This window comes from Fusarium verticillioides, chromosome 10 (assembly GCF_000149555.1).
Source record: "Fusarium verticillioides 7600 chromosome 10, whole genome shotgun sequence".
NCBI classification, from domain to species: Eukaryota; Fungi; Ascomycota; class Sordariomycetes; order Hypocreales; family Nectriaceae; genus Fusarium; species Fusarium verticillioides.
Window position 1 is genome coordinate 666,993 of NC_031684.1, and position 18,643 is coordinate 685,635.

The 18,643-nt window shown below is 48.2% G+C and overlaps 9 protein-coding genes across 10 annotated transcripts; 4 read left to right on the forward strand and 5 right to left on the reverse strand.

Annotated features, from left to right (window-relative positions):
• Positions 1–55: 55 nt before the first annotated feature.
• FVEG_08882 (hypothetical protein) lies at positions 56–457 on the reverse strand (the record flags this gene model as incomplete). Its single annotated transcript, XM_018897763.1, has 1 exon — positions 56–457. One exon carries the CDS (start codon positions 455–457, stop codon positions 56–58), a length of 402 nt encoding a protein of 133 aa, XP_018755507.1.
• A 3,149-nt stretch (positions 458–3,606) lies between these two features.
• On the forward strand, positions 3,607–5,027 carry FVEG_08880 (hypothetical protein; the record flags this gene model as incomplete). Of its 2 annotated transcripts, none has more annotated exons than XM_018897761.1 (5): positions 3,607–3,831; positions 3,885–3,993; positions 4,042–4,415; positions 4,463–4,530; positions 4,584–5,027. In XM_018897761.1, the coding sequence occupies 3 exons, from the start codon at positions 4,045–4,047 to the stop codon at positions 4,949–4,951; spliced, it is 807 nt and encodes a 268-aa protein (XP_018755506.1). In that variant the 3' UTR covers positions 4,952–5,027. The 2 variants fall into 2 exon arrangements, with proteins under 2 accessions (XP_018755506.1, XP_018755505.1); XM_018897760.1 differs by having other exon boundaries at positions 3,661–3,831; positions 3,889–3,993.
• Positions 5,028–5,879: 852 nt separating this feature from the next.
• Positions 5,880–6,781, forward strand: FVEG_16472 (hypothetical protein). The gene has a single exon (XM_018905693.1). It carries the CDS (start codon positions 5,960–5,962, stop codon positions 6,611–6,613), a length of 654 nt encoding a protein of 217 aa, XP_018755504.1. The 5' UTR covers positions 5,880–5,959; the 3' UTR covers positions 6,614–6,781.
• On the reverse strand, positions 6,697–8,154 carry FVEG_08879 (carboxymethylenebutenolidase; the record flags this gene model as incomplete). The annotated part of the gene is made up of 4 exons (XM_018897759.1): positions 6,697–7,072; positions 7,133–7,302; positions 7,353–7,768; positions 7,827–8,154. The coding sequence occupies 4 exons, from the start codon at positions 8,152–8,154 to the stop codon at positions 6,697–6,699; spliced, it is 1,290 nt and encodes a 429-aa protein (XP_018755503.1).
• Positions 8,155–9,686: 1,532 nt separating this feature from the next.
• Positions 9,687–11,266, forward strand: FVEG_08878 (hypothetical protein; the record flags this gene model as incomplete). Its single annotated transcript, XM_018897758.1, has 4 exons — positions 9,687–9,972; positions 10,031–10,081; positions 10,138–11,119; positions 11,173–11,266. The coding sequence occupies 4 exons, from the start codon at positions 9,687–9,689 to the stop codon at positions 11,264–11,266; spliced, it is 1,413 nt and encodes a 470-aa protein (XP_018755502.1).
• Positions 11,267–11,845: 579 nt separating this feature from the next.
• Positions 11,846–13,244, reverse strand: FVEG_08877 (chitinase 1; the record flags this gene model as incomplete). Its single annotated transcript, XM_018897757.1, has 4 exons — positions 11,846–12,828; positions 12,879–12,928; positions 12,980–13,078; positions 13,129–13,244. 4 exons carry the CDS (start codon positions 13,242–13,244, stop codon positions 11,846–11,848), a joined length of 1,248 nt encoding a protein of 415 aa, XP_018755501.1.
• A 1,397-nt stretch (positions 13,245–14,641) lies between these two features.
• On the reverse strand, positions 14,642–15,924 carry FVEG_08876 (hypothetical protein; the record flags this gene model as incomplete). The annotated part of the gene is made up of 3 exons (XM_018897756.1): positions 14,642–15,214; positions 15,267–15,527; positions 15,571–15,924. 3 exons carry the CDS (start codon positions 15,922–15,924, stop codon positions 14,642–14,644), a joined length of 1,188 nt encoding a protein of 395 aa, XP_018755500.1.
• Positions 15,925–16,848: 924 nt separating this feature from the next.
• Positions 16,849–17,784, forward strand: FVEG_08875 (hypothetical protein; the record flags this gene model as incomplete). Its single annotated transcript, XM_018897755.1, has 1 exon — positions 16,849–17,784. The coding sequence occupies one exon, from the start codon at positions 16,849–16,851 to the stop codon at positions 17,782–17,784; it is 936 nt and encodes a 311-aa protein (XP_018755499.1).
• Positions 17,785–17,950: 166 nt separating this feature from the next.
• Positions 17,951–18,326, reverse strand: FVEG_16471 (hypothetical protein; the record flags this gene model as incomplete). Its single annotated transcript, XM_018905692.1, has 2 exons — positions 17,951–18,287; positions 18,313–18,326. 2 exons carry the CDS (start codon positions 18,324–18,326, stop codon positions 17,951–17,953), a joined length of 351 nt encoding a protein of 116 aa, XP_018755498.1.
• Between the last annotated feature and the right edge of the window lie 317 nt (positions 18,327–18,643).

Here is an 18,643-nt window from a genome sequence, read left to right on the forward strand (position 1 = left end):
ATGATTGCAGCTCCAGGCGCTGTTGCTATGACGGGAATCTCGGGAGGAAACGTCTTCAGAGTTTGTGGATGGAGGTGGTCGGAGTAAAGAAACCAAGAAGGATAGCATCGAGTTGTCTCGTTGACTCTTGGGCTTGAGCATTTGCTGGCAGATGCGCCGAGGCAGCTTCCTCGATCTCGCGAATCAGATTCTCCAAGTCTTCAAAGGTCGAGATGCCCTCCTTTTCAACACGAGCAAGGTGTACGAACCATGGATGTCCAACATGGGCAGCTCCATTCAGCCACGGTTCAAAAGCAAGATGATAGAAGACCCTCCCTGTAGCAGCCCTCTCCGCCTCAGGCCTAGGGAAGGACATCAACCAGCTGTTATCGCCATTTAGAGAGGTAAGTATCGGCCGGAGCGGTTTGCTAGGGTCTGAGAGGTGTTTTGTAACGGTTTCTTGCGGCGATTCAGCCATTTTGAAGTTTTATAGATGCACCAGTGAAGTTCGGCATGTCGAAAATGGTCTACGGTTGAGCTTAAGAAGTGGAGGAGTCGATGACGGCATGGGGCGATGGGATCCCTAGTTAGCTCATTCCAGACAAAGCGGCGGTGCAACGTCGTGACGCCCGCTCATCTGGGCTAGTTGGTGATCTTAAGGGTATCGCGTCTTCATTTCACGGACCCATCGGTGAATCGGGTGCACGGGACGGTAACACTAGTTCAGGGTCCTCAAGAAACAGTGCCATAGCCATGGAACTCTGTTGCATTGTCTGGCCAGAGGAAAATGCCTCGTGGGGACCATTGTACGGGTTGAATGTTGAATTTGTCGCCAAAGAAAAGAGGGGCTCTAGTACTACTGGTTGAGGTTAGGTCAGAACTCCTATTGTCTCACCAACAGTAAGCAAGCCGAACTAAAATCTCATCAACCGGGGCAAAAGCGTGATTCCGGCTGGTGTTCCGTAACAGTCCATTGAGCTGGGCGGGTTTCCATAACCAGGATGTAATGAAGAAGAGTGAAGAATTCTCAACCTGCGAGTTCTTTGCCTCGCGTCGGCAACGACGGCAACGCACTGGACAAGCATAATCCAGGACCAGGCTTTGGTTGCTAGGCGTACCAGCACTTGGCGAATGCAGATGCTAATCCCTCGGCCAGGTCTTCGCCTGTCATCACAGAATGACGAATAGGCAATCTTATGGGTAAACTTACGAGAAATTGCGCTGTGGTGTTGACTGCAAGACTTTCACTTGATCCTCGGTACCCATTCCGGCGATTTCCTTTAACGATCTTGATTCGTCAATCCTCACAGGTTGCATCGAGCTGCCACTTACCCTGTATGAGTGTAGATCAAGATGTCAATTTCCATTTTGCGGGGTATTGCATGCATTTAATTAAAGAAATATATCGGCAATCGGTCAAGGCACTTTATTACACTTTGTCTCGTCACTCTCTGAGCGTCAAATTCTAGGTTGTAGGTTGGTGTTCGTTCAAATGTGTGAAGGGTTGGATGTCAGCGTAAGTGATGCTGGAGTATTTCGATTGCCAAGTCCACGGCACATTTCCGCATGGAACATCGGGATTCACGAAAAAGGATGTTGATACCCCTGCTAATTAGAAAATTTTCTCTCGGTTCCAGTACAACCACGCGAAGAAAAGATGGAAAGACTTGGTAGACAAACATCAATTTGACGATGTCCATCTTTAACCAGGTAGTCGATCAATAAGCCGGTCTTGGACTCAGCTGACAACGTTTCGCAGGATTGAGAGAGAAGCAGTCCACGAAGACTATAATCGACTGTCCATTCAGATAATAACAATAGGCATTTATATCTCATGTGACTGCAAAACCGCTCTTCCCCATGTTCTGAGCTAACGTCGGACCGACGCCAAGGATCGCAAACACAGGAAAGTAAATGCGATTATGGCCGATTGACAGGTTCAGCCTTCGCTTATTTGACTTTCATCGACATAAAATGCAGGCATTCTAATTGATTACTTTCTTGGAGGGGCACTCTAAACCCCTCTCCTCACCTCGGTCCTAATCGAAGACACCATATTTTACCCGAGGCATGGCCTTAATTCCGCGGGCTTTGATCTGTTGACAGAACCGAAGCACTTCTAACACAATTATTGGCAATCACTGGATATTTTGTTTTCTCACAGATCGATAAAAACGCCAAGTGATTTCTCTTCTAATTAAAGAAGGTTTTAGTAATGACCCGCTCGGGTTGCAACAATACCGAGATATGCTACTTAAACTTACTCAGTACTATGGAGCAATAGTCTAAAAACGACGAAGATGAGATCACGAGATGTCTGTGTCCATATATCTTCTAGATCATTATTAATCTCAAACTGGCTGCTGCTCGTTGGGCTGAAAAGAGTGAGTAGTTCGTTCCAGATTATAAACATGAGGGCCATGAACCGTTACAAGGATGCAACAGGCGGGTTAGAGAAAACTCCGCATGATGGCGCTGTCATAGCGTTCAGAGGATGTCCAGAAATCACTCCTAGCGATGAAATCAGGGGCCCAATCGATCCAAGCACGGCCAAGTGCTTGTCTGTTCTAAACAAAGCCACAAAACTCGTGCCATAATCATATCATCAGTAGCGTCCCGGATACATGGGAATAGCTTCCTAGTTCTCACTCCAGGACTAAAAAACAATTGGTCTAGCCATGCTAAGTCTCAATCTGTTCTCGGAGTCTTTTCGTCCCAGCATCGCCAATGATCACCGCTAACAAGTACCATAACAGGAATGAAGGCTTCCTCAGCAAATGAAGCTATCGGACTTTCGGGAATAGTGCTGTAGGGCCCGATTTCTGAAGCGAGGAACTCTTGCAATCGCACTAAGCTGCCGTGCATATAACCCCTGCCATTACCCCTGAATCTGTGATGAAGCTCTGACCTTTCAGAAGTTCAGGTCATTGTTCCCCCAGGAAGGTTATGGAGTACGCGTCCTAAGGTTAAGTGTCGTCTTTGGTGGAAAATAGCATCATGAACTTTGAATGAGCTTGGCGGACGGGATCAGCGACGGCTGAGTGTACGCTCTGACAGTGTCTCACAGAATATCCTGTATATCTGTGGCTTTGCGTGAAAAAATCATGCGAGTACCTGCGTCCGGGATCCTGGGTCGAGCCATTATCTGCAGCAGGGCTTCAAGCCACCAAACTTGGCGGCTTTGCGTCAGCAAGAAGCAAAAGTTCGCTTAGGCTAGCGGTTTCTCAGATCTACGCGGGGATTCGACTGGCCCCAGCTGTGCATGTCACGTAAAAAAAAAGGCTTTAGCAAAAGAACATTAACTGGCATGACCCCAGCAAACCATGATCGACCGTTCAAACTGAAAGCAGTCACTCGAAGCGCTGGGCACAGATGCATTGATCGGACTTCACGAGTCAACACCCTGGCCGGGCTAGGCAGCGACCGCGAGATATCCTTGGTTCGCAAGCTGGGCGAAGCCTCGATAAGGTTCACTAGACCGTGCTACTAAAAAAGATGGGATGGGTCGGGAATCAAAACGCGGGGAATGGGTCAAACTCTGTAATAACCGACGGATTTGGAGCCGTTGTTCAAAAGGAGAGGGAGGGCCAGTTGGTTGCTCAAAATGCCAGCCCTGCCCTGGATTTCGTATTTGCTTTTCTGCGCTTCTGAGTGTGGGTTTTCGACATCGCATCGCCCATCATGCTTGATGAGAGCGCGACGTCAGTGGACCCCAAGGGTCTAGCGCGTGTCCTGATCATCGTCCCCATCATTTTCTTGATCCTTACAGCCGTAATTGTTATTCTGCGATGTGTTGTTCGATTAAAGTATCGTCTCTTTGGTATCGACGATGGTCTCATGCTTATCGGATGGGTAAGTCATCGTCTCGTCTCAGTGGGATAATGCATAACACAGTACTAACCCAGTTAGATACTACACGTTGCATTCACTGCTGCCGGCCTGCGTGCCGTTTACGCAGGCGTGGGGACAAAAGATAAAGACCTGAACGCATACCTGCAAGTCCACGGTCGAAAGGTACTTCATCTCGAGTATCAACTCAACGCCCTGCTAACCAGGACACAGTGGATGTGGATTGGCCAGATAATTTACGACTTTTCATTGACGCCTCTCAAGACGTCCATCTGTGTTACTCTCCTACGTATCGCCGTCACCAGAACTCATCGAATCATTGTCTGGGCAACTCTCATCTTCACTATTGTCACTACGATGTATAACACCATTGGCACCTTTTTCGGATGCACGCCGATCTCTGCCAACTGGAACGACAGAGAAAAATGCTCTGTACCATTCTTAATGAGTCTAGGCTATGTCGTGTCCGTTAGCGCAGTTATTTCGGATTGGACTTGTGCTATTTTGCCTGTCTTCATGCTTTACAAGTCCCATATGAGGAAAGCCACCAAGGTCTCTGTCAGCATCATCCTTGGTCTGGCTGCACTGTAAGCTATAATGTCACCCTCAATCTTCATGTCTAACATTGCGACAGGGCCTCGATTTGTACTATTGTTCGAATACCTTATTTGACAGCGTTTTCACGGCCTGGTAATTACTTATGTCAGTATCCCAAGAACAACCTTTTGGGCACCGTACCATACTAACAGGTCTAGACAACGTCGGAAACATCGTCCTATGGTCCACTCTGGAGTCGGGAATCGGAATTATCGCTGGCTCCTTACCGTCACTACGAAAACTTGTCAGCTCTCATTTCCATTTCGACACATCGACGGGTAGCTCCCCAGCTCACATTACGCCATTTTCTGGAGCCAGTAGAGCCGTCATCACTTCGAAATCAGTGGCGACAACACGTCGAACTCACAGGGGCGAGGTTGGCGATAATTGGGAGCAGCTTGATGACGTTGAGGGCACATCCAGCCAGAAGATATATGTCAAGGTGGACTTGGAGATGCAGTCTTTGGAGAGACCAGAAACATCGAGAGAGTCACATGGGTCCCGTGAAGACCTGGTACATCCATAAACAGACTTTTAATATTATTTGTATTCTAGCTAAACTCTAAATAAATGGGACAACAGCACAGAGAAATTTGTCGAGCTCGTGTGTGGAGGGTCCACGTGCTGGTCATAAGTTTGAGCCGGATATCAAATTCAATGGTGAGTTTCATAAATTCTTCGAGCAATATAGATTTCAAAGCCCATGAATTCCATGAACTATTTGCTGTACCATAACTAAAGATGAAGACGGTTGGTCTTCCCTTATGCCTATTTTCATCTGATGTTGGCTGTGAAGGAAATGCAGGAGAAAGGGAAGACTATCGACTGCACTTGCCGGAGAAAATCCTGAAAGTTGTGATATAATGAACTCATATACAAAGTATCTACATATAGGCATGAAATGAAACGATGTTGGCCTTGGCGAACATGCTCAAGTTCTGGACTTACCTAACACGATGGCTAGGCGTATCGATAAGATAGCATATTTGATAATTATCTTATCTCTAATTGGGTTCATCATGGTAAAGTGGGCACGGCTTCGAATGACATGAAATGCCGCTCGCCGCTCGCTACTCAAGCAGAAGCAATTGCATGCTTTTCATACCCCTTCTTCGAAGATTTGTGATAGGCTAGTATGAGACACGTCGTGGTGAGTTGCTGATGCCGTTAGTGACGCTGTCAGTTAGTGTAGAGTAAGTGAGCGGTGATCTCAGCTCAGCTGCCGAAGAGGTTCGTTCCCTTGCAGACTGGATCGACAACTGGCGTAAATCGTAGTTCCGCGATGACGTATAGATGCTCGCAGATCAAACTTGAACTTAACTAGGATATTGTAATGCTAAGGTAATGATTTACCAATTCGCTCTGTTCCACGGCGGTTGTTGGGGTCGGCTATGGGATGTCTTGGCGAGAGCTTCCCCACTCGGCATTGACGACTGACTCTCCTCTTTCGTGCCCAACCGTGATTATAATCTAGCTTCATCTTGCAATACTCAGTAGATTCGGCATATCCCTACGGAAAATATCGCTAAACACCATGCTCTCATTCTTGAGATCGTCAGGGCCAGTGCGCACTCAAAATGCCCAGAACAATCCAATTCTCTACGAAGGCGGCAAGTCTTCGGTTGCCTTCTCGGGACCCGGCTCAAAATACATCATGACCCATCGGATCCCACCAACAGACAAAGAAAATGGTGTTTCGATTATCGCGCCTCCGTTTCACTATCATATCTACCAAGATGAATTCTTCCGCGTCCAGTCCGGCAAGGGCAACTTCTACCGCGGCCTTGACCCAAAGCCCTTTGCGGTTCTGTCCGACGAGCCAGATGGCCAAGCTACAGCCTCGGTGAAGGCTGGATACTTTCACCGCTTCGAAAATGCAACAGAAGACAGAGATCTCGTGGTGGATATTCATTTGACTCCAGAATCATATGAGAACGAACAGCAGTTCTTCAGAAACTTCTTTGGGTACCTGGACGACTGTAAAGCGTCGGGTAGTGCACCTAGTATTTTTCAGCTTCTCGTCTTTCTTCACAGCGCCGATACTCCATTGGTGATTCCGATTCCTTGGGAGTTCATGGGCCGGGTGGTCAGTCGGATCTTACTCACAACTGCCGCTTACTGGGGAAGATTTGTGCTGGGCTACAAGCAGACATATCCGGAATACTACGATGCAAAGAAGTCCATATAAGATGCTGACGGGCATCAATCAAGACAATTTACAAGTAGCATATGAAATTTTATATATGGGGTATCTTTCAAATTGACACTGGTTCAAGCAGCTACACTTACAATGTCTGTCTCCTTCTTGCCATCATCTTCCTTCCTTAAGCCTTCAGGACCATCTTGCACTTGACGAACCTTGTAGTTGAACATATCATTTGAGGGAACTGAGTTCCTGTCTCGCATCTTATCCGCAGTCTCAGTTCCGATCACAGGAACGCGGTACTCGTACTTTGCACCGGGACCTCCTGTCTGGCCAGGGATGGCATAAGGAAAGGGTAGATACTCAGGCATAAGTCCAAGTTGTCGTAGCGCAGTACCTTGATCCCAAGAGATATGTTCATGATACAGGCGATCGCCCCGGATGTTGACAACAGCTGTGAATGGAATCTCTGCTCTTTGGAAAGTAGGAGGGATACCAGGTAAGCTATGGGGAAGGTAGTTAGCATGAGAAGCCATGACAAGTTCCAGGGATACGGTATCTTACAGCCAGTCAATCTCACGATCGTGGGTGAATTTGTAAATGAACTCATCAACCACACGGTCAATTCCTATCGTGCGACTAATGAGTTCAAGCGTAGTATCGAGGGAATTGTTGAAGATGAAGTTATCTCGGTAGAACTTTGTGAGACTACTTCGGCCAATACCGCCAGTCAACTGGATATCGTTAGTAAATGGGACATTTGCATATTGAGAAGGATACTAACAGTTGGAACATGATTCACATAAGGTTCCTGGACCATTGTGCTCATCGTATGCTGTACCGATCGATCACTAAACTCGTACCAGGTATGTTCATCCCAAATAGCCTCGAGGTCAAAGAAGGGTCCCTCGAGTTTGGGCTTCAGAAACTGAAGATTACGAGTGTGAGATACAGACTCAGTTATATAGTGAAAGTGAGGGTGCCCTGGAGTCGCGAAAGCATAGCTCGAAGACTCTTTGTAAGAATAGTGCGATTGACTTGAGGGCTTGAAGTCCTGGCCGGCAATATGCTTCAACAGAGGCTTTTGGCTAGAGGCCAGAGTCTCTGCCGACTCTACGTCGGCGTAAAGAACACTAGCAGCGATCTCTGTGGTTTGATCGATTCCAGGAGCAGCGATGTTCCATAGCTTTGGCTCATACGCTGGAAACATGTCAGAATGCATGGATAGGTAGACGAATACGTATCAATGGCAACTTACAAACCAGGCCAACTTTATCGTTCAGGTCACACTTCTCGCATTGCTTCAAAGCATCGATGGCTTCTTTGAGAACGATTCCGCTGTTTTTTCCATGAAATGCAGCGGCTTCAATCTGAACGACGGCATAACCCTCTTCAGCCCACTTCACCAATGAGGAAGGGACACCTTCGTAGAAAGCCAACGGATCCTCAGTAGTGGCACTGAGAATAATGAGACCGGGGCCGTGGCCTCGTCTGGAGAGTGGGCACAGCAATGAAAGGCCGGGTCTCAAGACCTGGAGATTGATGGAAGGGAGGGAGGCTGGTGGCTTGCTGATATCGGCGTACATGTCTAATGGAATATGATGGGACAAGATATAATGCGATATGATTCAGGAAGATCTATGGTGAGATACAGTGTTGATGGAATTGCTGTTATGATGATGGACTCGACTGAAGCCATCATGGTCTTCTTAAGCAACGAGCAGCGGTCTCGAGTCTCATCCTATCTCAGTTGTCTATATCCGAATTGCCGAGATATCATGAAGAATACATCGTCTGATCCCATGACAGAAACCATTTGAGTCAATGTCCACATCCTCATTCTACTATACCCGTCATAGACACGAGAACATTAGAAACGAGGACCATCGATCGAGTCAGATCCAATGCGACCTAGGGTGGGGTGTTGGCGAGATAGAGCTAAATCGTAGCGCTTATCTCCTTTAGAATTTGGGCTTGCCAGCGATTGTGCCCACTGAATGATAGCGGGTATGGGCACCTGGAGAGTGCGTTTTCCGCTGGGCGGCCCGCCACCAAATATCGTGAACACCTATACTTACTAGTCACCACACACCGCACATGTATAAATGCCGGTTTCCGACACGCCATGCATTGATTGGCTTTTAAAGATACGGTAGTTGTAACAAGTATGTGAAAATGATGATAAGTGGTGAACCACTTTACTCGGTGACGTTGAACCACTTTACTCGGTGTACCACCTTACTTACGGAGTAGAGGCCTTAGCATCATGGGACTTGTAATCGAGTCATAACAGAATGACACGTCTTTACTTTCCGTACTTCAATTGTGCCGTGTAATACAGTCGCAAAAAGCTAATTGAAAATATAATGATTCCAAGAATTCTCATTGGAAGATGTAGAAAGCCGCTGCCTGTAAAGTTGTGCCAACAGGCTGGAAAATAACATGACTTGACATTCGTGTGAAGGAATGAACCATCTATCTCCCGGTACAAAGGAGGCATGAAAGCAAGAGTATGTACCGCCCGGTAGCCGACATTCCTGTTTCTTGAGGTTCCCTTCCTCCCTACCAACAGCTAGTAGTGAAGCAGTAATGCAAAGTTCGCAACCATGATAGAAGCGACACCAATGGCACCAGCCTCTCGAAGATGCGTCCCGGTAGTTTGGTTACATCGCGACGGCTCAAAACGTGTCCCAATCTTAGTGCGGAATTCGTCTTTCCACGTGCAGAACCCTCCATCAGTAATCTATGGGTGCCCCATAGCCGATCCTCGCTGACAAGGTATTCACTACAATTGGGCAACTCTACACGGGGATATCGCCAAAGCCGGTCCTGATAAGCGGGCAAATATCAGTGGCCGACAAGGTTTACACTTGATAAAGCGACCCACGAGACCAAATCTGATACCGTCTAGCTCACGATATGCAGGCCCAGTCTAGACCATAAAGATAAAGTCGGGGTAGATAACCTGGGGTAGCAACCGATTTCAGATCCAGTAGAAATAAGGACAAGATCGCCCATTGACTTTGTGAAGACAGACTGAGTCACTTCCCTTTCTCCTTCATCTTCATTGCCTATACTTCTACGCCTTTATCCAATAAGACACAACCCAGAGGCAAACATGGCTTCACGAGAAGTGCAACAGGTGAACAACGACAAAGTCACACCTTACAGACCAGCCGATGAGGAAGCTGTCTCCATGAAAGGCGAGACGCTCGAGTCTCATGAAGTCTTCCAGCAGACAGACGACGGCGTGCAGTTCAGAACTGTCAGCTGGCAGCGAGCCACCGTCATCTTTCTCAAGATCCAGTTCGCCATGAGCATTCTGAGCGTGCCTGGTGCTTTTGTGACGCTTGGTGCCGTTGGAGGCGGTCTGTCGCTTGTTGGCTGGCATACTCTGAATACCTGTAAGTCATGAAATCAATTGCTAAGATAAAGAGGATAAGAAAGACTAATAGCATTTAGATACGGCATACATTCTGGGCGAGTTTCGAAACCGTCACCCCGAGTGTCATAGTACGTTTTCACTACCCATTTTAAGCTTATACCTTTAGGTCTAACAATGTGGATAGCACTCGCTGATATGTGCGGTCGTCTCTGGGGCCGTGTTGGCAAAGAACTTGTTGGTCTCCAGATTCTGGTTGCCCAAGTCCTCATATCCGCCGCCGGCATCGTTTCCATCTCAACTGCCTTCAACGCTATCTCCAACCACGGCGCATGCACCGTCATCTTCACCTTGATCGGTGCGATCTCAATCACCCTGTTCTCCTCAGTACGAACTTTCAGCCGCCTCGGCTGGCTTACATGGATCGGTTTCTTCACATTCTTCGTGGCTGTCTTCGTCTTCGTTGTTGCAGTTACCCAGCAAGATCGCCCTGCAATCGCCCCTAAGACTGGTGACTACGAGCTAGGTTGGACTGCCATTGCTCACCCTACGTTTGTAGCGGGCATCACTGCTTCTGCCAACATCTTCATCAGCAACAGTGGTTCATCTATGTATCTGCCTGTGCTGTCAGAAATGAAGCGCCCCGAGCACTTCAAAAAGGCCGTGCTTGTTACAGGTGTCCTCGTGATGGCTATGTACCTGTCCTTCTCCCTCGTCATCTACAGATGGTGCGGCGTTTGGTTGGCTACCCCCGCCTTTGGAAGCGCAGGCCCCCTCGTCAAGAAGATCTCGTACGGAATCGCGCTTCCAGGTCTTATCATTGGTGTCGGCATTTACCAGCACGTGGCTGCCAAGTACATTTTCGTCCGAATTCTTCGTGACTCACACCATCTTCAGGAGAACACGATGGTCCATTGGAGTACTTGGATTGGTAGCAATCTTACTCTCGGAGTCCTTGCTTTTATCGTTGCCGAGGCTGTCCCTATTCTCAACTATCTCCTGGGTCTTGCTGGAGCAGTCTGTTTCGCTCCCTTCAGCTTGATCTTCCCAGCTCTCCTTTGGATGCAGGATTTCAAGCATTGTAGAACAGGCAATGCGTCCAGCCAGGCGAAGTATTGGTCCCATGCCCTTATCGTACTCGTCGGATCCTTCATGGTCATTGCCGGAACGTAAGTCAACAACGAACACCCTATAATACGTGCGATAGCTAACCCCTTTGAAGTTACAGTGTGGCTGTCTCCATCCAGGATGCCTACCGATCCGGTCTGATTGCAAAGGTGTTCAACTGTGCTGATAACTCTGGAACCATCTCTTGAGCTTCAGACGAGCGTTTTGTGAGTCGAGCCATGGTGGCTGATTCGGGAAAGAAATGGAGGGAAGAGCTAGCCTAGTTGTGAGTAGAACAAGCATCCTCGAAGTGGCGTTCCAATACGAAATAGCGTGAGATAAGGGATGTCGGTATTTATGTGATCCTGATATTTAAAAAAATACCCGCTCTTTAAATCGGGGTAGGATATCCGCTTACCAAGTGCGTTATCCGATGCGCGGGCCGCGTGACTCTTCAATATCACAGTCGGATAGCGCACTGTCCCAACTGCTCAACGCGGGTAAATCGATTACTCAGAGATGTTCAGTTTGATTGATCAAAGAGATTCCTAGTGTAATGATCCTAGCATGCGCTTGATTGTTATCCGGTTAGATGACCTAATTTTGGGTACAGTGAAGTCGTGATTGTATGTGACTGCAAATCATCGGAAAGTATTGCCAAGCGAATGTCTATTGGTATCTTAAGCGAAGGTCTACGAATTCGAGAGCGTAACACGAGTGCATGCCCAAACCAGCCAACCCCCCACCATGTCATGATCTCATGAACATATAGTGATGCCACTGTCTCTTTAAGAGAGCCCCTTGGCAATGTTGGCGTACTGCGAGTTGGGGTAGCTCAAACAGTTGTTAGTGCTATCCAGAGTTCCAAGCTTCTTGGAGCTGGTGCCGATCAACGAGTCAGCACCAGTCTTGTCAGCAGACGCCTCCCAGAACATGCTACCACCAAGGCTAAGGTTTTTGATGTAAAGGACCTTGTTCTCGACCATACCAGGGGTGTCGAAAGAGATAAGCTCCTTCGTGTTGGAGTCATAGCTATAAGAGGCCTGAGCATCACGATCATAGACAAGGCTAGCTCCGGCCTTAGGCAGAGCCTTGTAGTCCCAGATACCGTTCTCCCAGCTTCCAGATCCGACGCCAGAATATGGCTGTCCGAGGCCAGCAGTGTTCTCAAATGCGCGACCGTAGATGGGCATACCAAGAACCATCTTGGCGGACGGGACGCCACCATTGACGTAAGCCTTGACGGCCTGGTCGGTGTTGAAAGGGGTAGCGTTTGGGATCTTGGTGTTGGCGTATTTGTTAGCTTGGTGGCCGGAGAAGGCGCTCCAAGAGCCGGCGTAGTCATAAGCCATGAGATTAACATGGTCGAGAACCGATCCGAGGTCCTTCATCTTGAGCTTATTGTAGTTATCAGGACCTGCGGGGGCAGCGATCGAAAGCTGGAAGTGATATCCATTGGCATATTGCTTAGAGTATGAATCAAGCTCGCTGCGCACGGCCTGGAGCAGAAGAATCATGTTACTAGCGTCGGTAGCATTGGCGGGATATTCCCAGTCGATGTCGATACCATCGAAGCCCCAATCCTTCATGAGAGTAACGGAACTCTTGGCGAAGGTGGACCGGGTAGCAGCTGAGGCAGAGGCAGCAGGGAAGTTGGTTGACCAGGTCCAGCCGCCGATAGAAAGCATGACTTTGAGCTTTCGGTTGGCCTTCTTGAGGAGGAAGAGCTGCTTCACACATCCGTAGGCATTGTTTCCGGGCTCTTCCCAGGCTATGTTGAGTCAGTGTCATTCTCCAGTATCAACAGGCAGCTGCGCTTACAGTCGCCAGTGTAGTGCTTCTCAAGATCGGCATAGGAATCTCCAGTGTAGCTATATGTCGTTGGCATTGAGTCAAAGCGTCTCTTCAGTAGTTACACTTACACAGTTCCGTCAGCTCTCACGTTCATGAAAGCATAAAGCACGTGAGTCAGTTGCGATGCGGGAAGGTTCTGGGGCTGATAGTTACGCCCATAGATACCCCTGCATGTGATGAGTAAATTAACCAAGAGCACGTGAGAAGGAAGACGAACCAGTTAACAAAGTAAACAGCGTTGACGCTACCAGTTGCCTCCTCGGAGATGTCATCGTTGTTGGCTGGAACGACAAGGGCGGGAATGCCAGAAGTCATATCGTCGAGTGCGACCATTGTGAATGTTGAGTTGCGTTAGTAGAAATGTTTATAAACGTTATAAGATTGTGATTCAATGTTGTAATTGTTATTAATCCTTCCTTGGCCGAATGCCGGTCCTTGAGAGCATTATATATGTGTGAAAATATTATCAAAAACATGTAAAACGCAGTATCCGTAGATAACAGACAGCCCGTCATTCTCAAAAGTCATGAACTCGTCTCAGCAGGGTCTTGAAAGACATGTTGAGTTGCAGTATTGGAAGCGAGAACATGTGCAGAATACTCAAGTGACTTTTGCAAGGCTGTAATGACTTGAATCCAGTGAAAAGGCGATTATAGCCGTGGCTAATGGACTGCCTGCGGTCAGACACGTCCAGTTGCAACGTTGCAGATCTGTTTCAGCAACGACGATCATAGCAAATGCCAACAACGAATGGTGAGAACGACTCCCGGAAATAACGAAACCGACCATTTGGGAGCGACGTACTCGTGAGTTAAAGTCGGGTGATACTATCGGTTGCGATTCACCGTCGCATTGGTTTGAGAGTAGGCCTGGTAGACAGGTTTTTTCCGATAAGGTTGGCGACAGCAGAAGAAGCATCGAGATAAGGCAAGTGGTCGCACGTCACTTGATTTACATCTGGTAGTGACGATGTAACCCAAAACGGAATTTATTCTGTAATCTGGTGTCTTTTATCAGAGTTGCAAAGCTAAGGTAGTATTCGCAAGAGCGTGATGTGACCACCGGGCTAGTGAGCTGGCACGACCAGTGACATCTGAATCGAGCAGCAATAGCCCATGGAGACATTGGCTTTTTCCATCTTTATGATCCCGAGCAAGATTTGCAGCGGGCGAAATATCATCACAGACATGTAACGTAGTGCTTTGTAGACATTTAAATGCCAAGGGAAGTGCATCCTCCGGCATTTGCAAGAAGCTATCATCTTGGCAAACCCGCTCGGAGATTTCCAAGCGCCCAAAAAAGCTCTCATGATCATTTCATCACTCCGAAAATCCCAATACTACATCAATGCCTGATCTCAAGCTACCATGGCGTCTGCATTAGGAAGGTCGCTAACCAATGAAACATTGATGTTCACGCAAGACACTTGAGCAGGTGGCGCATGTCTCACTGCCGGGTTGGGGCTAACTGATAAAGGATATCCCTTCAGCGGTCAGGTATCAACACCAGCAAATCATGTTGCGACGATCGCCAGTCAGCAAAGGATTCGGGCCGGGCCATTACTCGATGTTGATGGAAAGTCCGGGGCACGAGGAAACATGATCATTCGTCTCCAAAAGAAGATAAGAATCCTGATTCCATGTTTCTGATCGTACCGAAACTCGATATTCTTGCATAGTGCCCAACATGCTATCATCCATCGTATTTATTCTGAATCCATCAACTGAATGTCATGCAAAAGATGGTATAGTGCTATTTGAGCTCATCCCAATGCTGAGAAGATCCACATAATTCACCAGCACCTCATCATCGGCATGAAGATCCTGCTGCACCCAAATAGCCTGAATGGCATTCGTCACAGCCTTCATACTTCTTATCCGTGCATCTCGCTGGGTTCTGTCAATCAAGTTAAGAATCGCCACCCGCTGATCATCTCTCCTTGATTCACACGCCAAAATCAGCAGAGGAAAGAAGTGGATGCAGGTACATGATGCCACTGGCCCCTCAAACAGTGTATCTATCAGCGAGTCTAGAAGAGCGGGTGCTTTCCATGGACTCTGTGAAGCGCGCGCGATGTAGATCCGTGTTGCTACGCGATAGAGTTCCAGGGCGACTGCGCTTTCGGGATTTAGATCATTTGGGATCGGGCTGGCGATGAGATCGTCGACCTGCGCTTCGAGCCGTTGAAGTGAGTTGCGATACTCTGAGCTGTGACTTTTGGAATCTTTCGGATCGACTAAAATATCGCATGCCTCAAAAAGGAGGTTCATTATCGAAGACGTCGGATCTATAGAGGGGTGATTCTGAGGATTCATTTAGCTGCTAGACGACACATCATTCTCGTAGGAACCATACAGATTTGTATATTGATAATTGAGAGGTGGCTACGCGGCCAGAGCGCTGGATCGGTTGGCCGAATGTCTTCTGAGCCAGTGCTGTGTGCCGCCAGTGCTGTGTGCTGAAGCGTGAGAGTGTATGATGGTAGTTGACCCAGTCAATGAGAGCGTAGGCTTCACTCTCAGAAGAATGATCGCCGAGTTGAGTAGCTTGAATGACATCCACAGCGCCCCAAATATGCCCCAACCATTCACCTGAGCTCTCAGAAGGGCGTAAAGTCTTAAACATCAGCAGGGCTCCAATAGTCTCCAGGATCACGTACCTCGAATGACCCAAGCAGCATGGAAGCAGCCACGTGCTGAGAGGCATTCACCAAGGACAACTCACCTTCGGCGGATGTGGATAGTAAATGAAGTGCCTGGACTTTGAACTTAAGAGCCGTTTCGCTCAGGCCATGGTGATGAAGGGAAGAATAGGCTAGCAAAGCATAAAGAAGGGCGGAGGATGAAGGACTGTTATTGGTCATGGCCATTCTCATAAGGTCATCGCGAATGCCAGCCGGTGTCGTGCTGAATGTGACTAGAGATAAGTGCGCTAGGTCATGAACTAATCTGCAAGTCAGAAGACGTGGACACCGCGAATGTGCTGCAGCTCTCACAATATTGGAGTAGTTCATTCTGATTGGTATGTATCGCGGGCTGTTTTAGTGGCCTTGGAGGCTGGATAGGTACCTGGACTTGGCCATAATGTGAGGACAGGTAGTTGTGTAGCTCGACATCGCGAAATGATGTATTGATCAAGAACAGGCGACTCGGGATCTCCCTCGCCTTTTGGGAGGATACAGGCGCTTGCGTTGCCGTAGTGCACACCATTGCCCGCTTCCTGTCATTGGTCCGGGGCCACGATAAACGAGCTTCATAGCCTTGACAGGTCAATTGAGACCGCTTGCATTTGTCACAATTCGGTCGGACTCCGTCGCATTGAATCTTGCGAGCTGATGCTAATGCTTAGTGATGACCAGTTCGCAACCCGCATTGCCGACACTTACCTGCGCAAGTCCAGCAGCTCTTTCGGGGTTTCATGTCAACAAAACAAGCCGAATCACCAAGTGGCTTCGTTTCCGGTAGCAAGTATCGTACGGTAGATGAATGCAGTGAGATCTCAATCTCTCGGTCAAAGTTGCTTTCAGATGATAAGCAGACCAGGAATTTGTCATCAGCACTAAGTTTAGAAGCACCAATGATCAATGGGGGTGACATTCCCCTGTCATCATGTCCCCCACAGGAAGCAACTTTTATCGAAGCTAAGATCGGATTCTTGCCTAGGCTAAGCTTCCAACACGACCGGACTTTTAACTGTTTGCGAAGACTCCGTCTCCAAACAGCTGCCGGATCATGTATTCGTCACCTCAGGGCATATTAGAAATCATCGTGGAATGGGAACATTGTTTGAAAATGGCCGGGACCCGCAGAGAATAATCTTGCTGTATATATACCAATGAAGAATCACTAGAGAGCAGCGACTTGACCATCCAGATTCATCCAGCGCTGCCTCCAATTATCACTGTCAATCTCATATTTTCTCTACAGCCAGTACCGTCATGTCTGTCTATCTCGTCACCCAGGCCACTGGCCAACAAAGCCAATGGCTCATCAAACACCTACTCAAAGCTGGCCACAAGATCCACGCTGTTGTCCGCAACATCGAAAAGATACCAGCCCTGCTAAGCAACCCGAACATCAATCTCTTCCAAGGAGAAAGCAAGAACTTTGACAGTATCTTCAAAGCTGCTCAGGGCTGTCAAGCCGCTTTTCTGAACACCGTTTCCTTCCCTGGCTTGGAGGTTCTTCAAGCCAAAACAATTGTCGAAGCTTGCGAGAAAGCCGGCGTCAAGAACCTCGTTGCTTCTACCGCCATTTGTACCGACCAAAAGGATAAGTGGGATAACGGAGATGTAAAAGCTATTCCAAATCTTCATGAGTACTATACTTCTAAGTATGAGGTCGAGAATATTGTTCGCGCTGGAAAGTTCGAATCATACACTATTCTCCGGCCCGCACTTATCCACTACGACTTCTTCATTCCAGGTGTCTATTATAACTTTCCCCGTCTCCCAACAGATGGTGAAATTGATGACCTTCTCACTGGGGGTGCCAAATTCCCTTACACTGATGCTCAGGACGTGGGAAAGTACGCTGCTGCGGCACTTCAGGATTCTACCAGCTTCCGAAGCCAAGAAATTGACCTTGGAAATGAACTCTTTGACTTTGAGCAGATCCGCGATATCCTGGTCAAGGTCAGCGGTAGGGAAGTCAGAATTGTGAAGCGCACTCCTGAAGAGGTGGAGAAGTTGGGTATTGCTGTTCATGGCCACATGTTTCAGCATTTTGCCAACATGAATACTTTTGACTTTGTAGAGGGAGGAGCCAAAGGGGTGCAGGACAAGTTTGGTATTCCTTTTACTTCACTTGAAGACGCGTTGCGAAGGGACAAGGAAAGACTCCTGGAGTGTATTCCAGCCAAGAAGGAGGTTTAACGAGGGGCTATGATGAGTTACATCTTAGTGTTGGCTAAATAGCTTTCAAGATAAGTCGGCCTTTCAAACCTGAAGTTTCCTAAATAGAAGCCCCCGTACTTGAAGAAAGGCATCGCATTGACCTGACGGATAGAGCCCCATTGAGAGCGTCTTGCGAAACACAATCTCAGAGATCCTGAGTCAAGAGCGAACTCAAGGGCTCGGAGCATTGGCAGACCTTTGCGTGCTCACTGCGCTCAGCATTCTCGCAAGCTCGTAACACATCCGTTCGAGCACCCTCGCCAGTCCATATAGGATATCGATGCGTGTCCACCCATTTCGAGCTTGGCCCTCTCAAGGGGCGCTTTCCCCATCCCACTTTCTCGGCCTGGAATTGCTCCAGGACGTATAAATGCTTAAGCATCTCGGGGTCGTTTGCTGACCCAACTGGATCTGGCTTGGGGCCACTTCTCGCTGTTGTAGCTTCATCATTAGTTGGATTACTACGTCGAGTGTTGTTCGTACTGCTTGTGATGTTTCAAGACTGACAGGTTCAGCGACATTCTTGAGCAAGTCTAGTTCGGCGTTGGTGTCTGATTGCAATCCATCCGTGTTCCCAGTGAGAGCAAGACCCACTGGCAGTTGAGAAATAACCGACATTACTCCACAACTCTGGTAGTCGCTTTGCCGTATGACGACAGACGAAGCTCGAAACAATGGGCGGATCGAATAGTGCTTGCATCCTGGGATGTCAGCACCAAGCAAGGCGCGATCGACCCTTGCGCATATTGCCCGGTGCAGTACAAATCCCAAGCGGGCTGCCGAAGAATCATCAGGCGGCGTGGCATAGTCCAACCGAAGTACTTTAACCAAAAACTGA

Coding starts and splice junctions, on each gene's coding strand:
- FVEG_16472 (XM_018905693.1), top strand. CDS start 5,960: ATGCTCTCATTCTTGAGATCGTCAGGGCCAGTGCGCACTCAAAATGCC.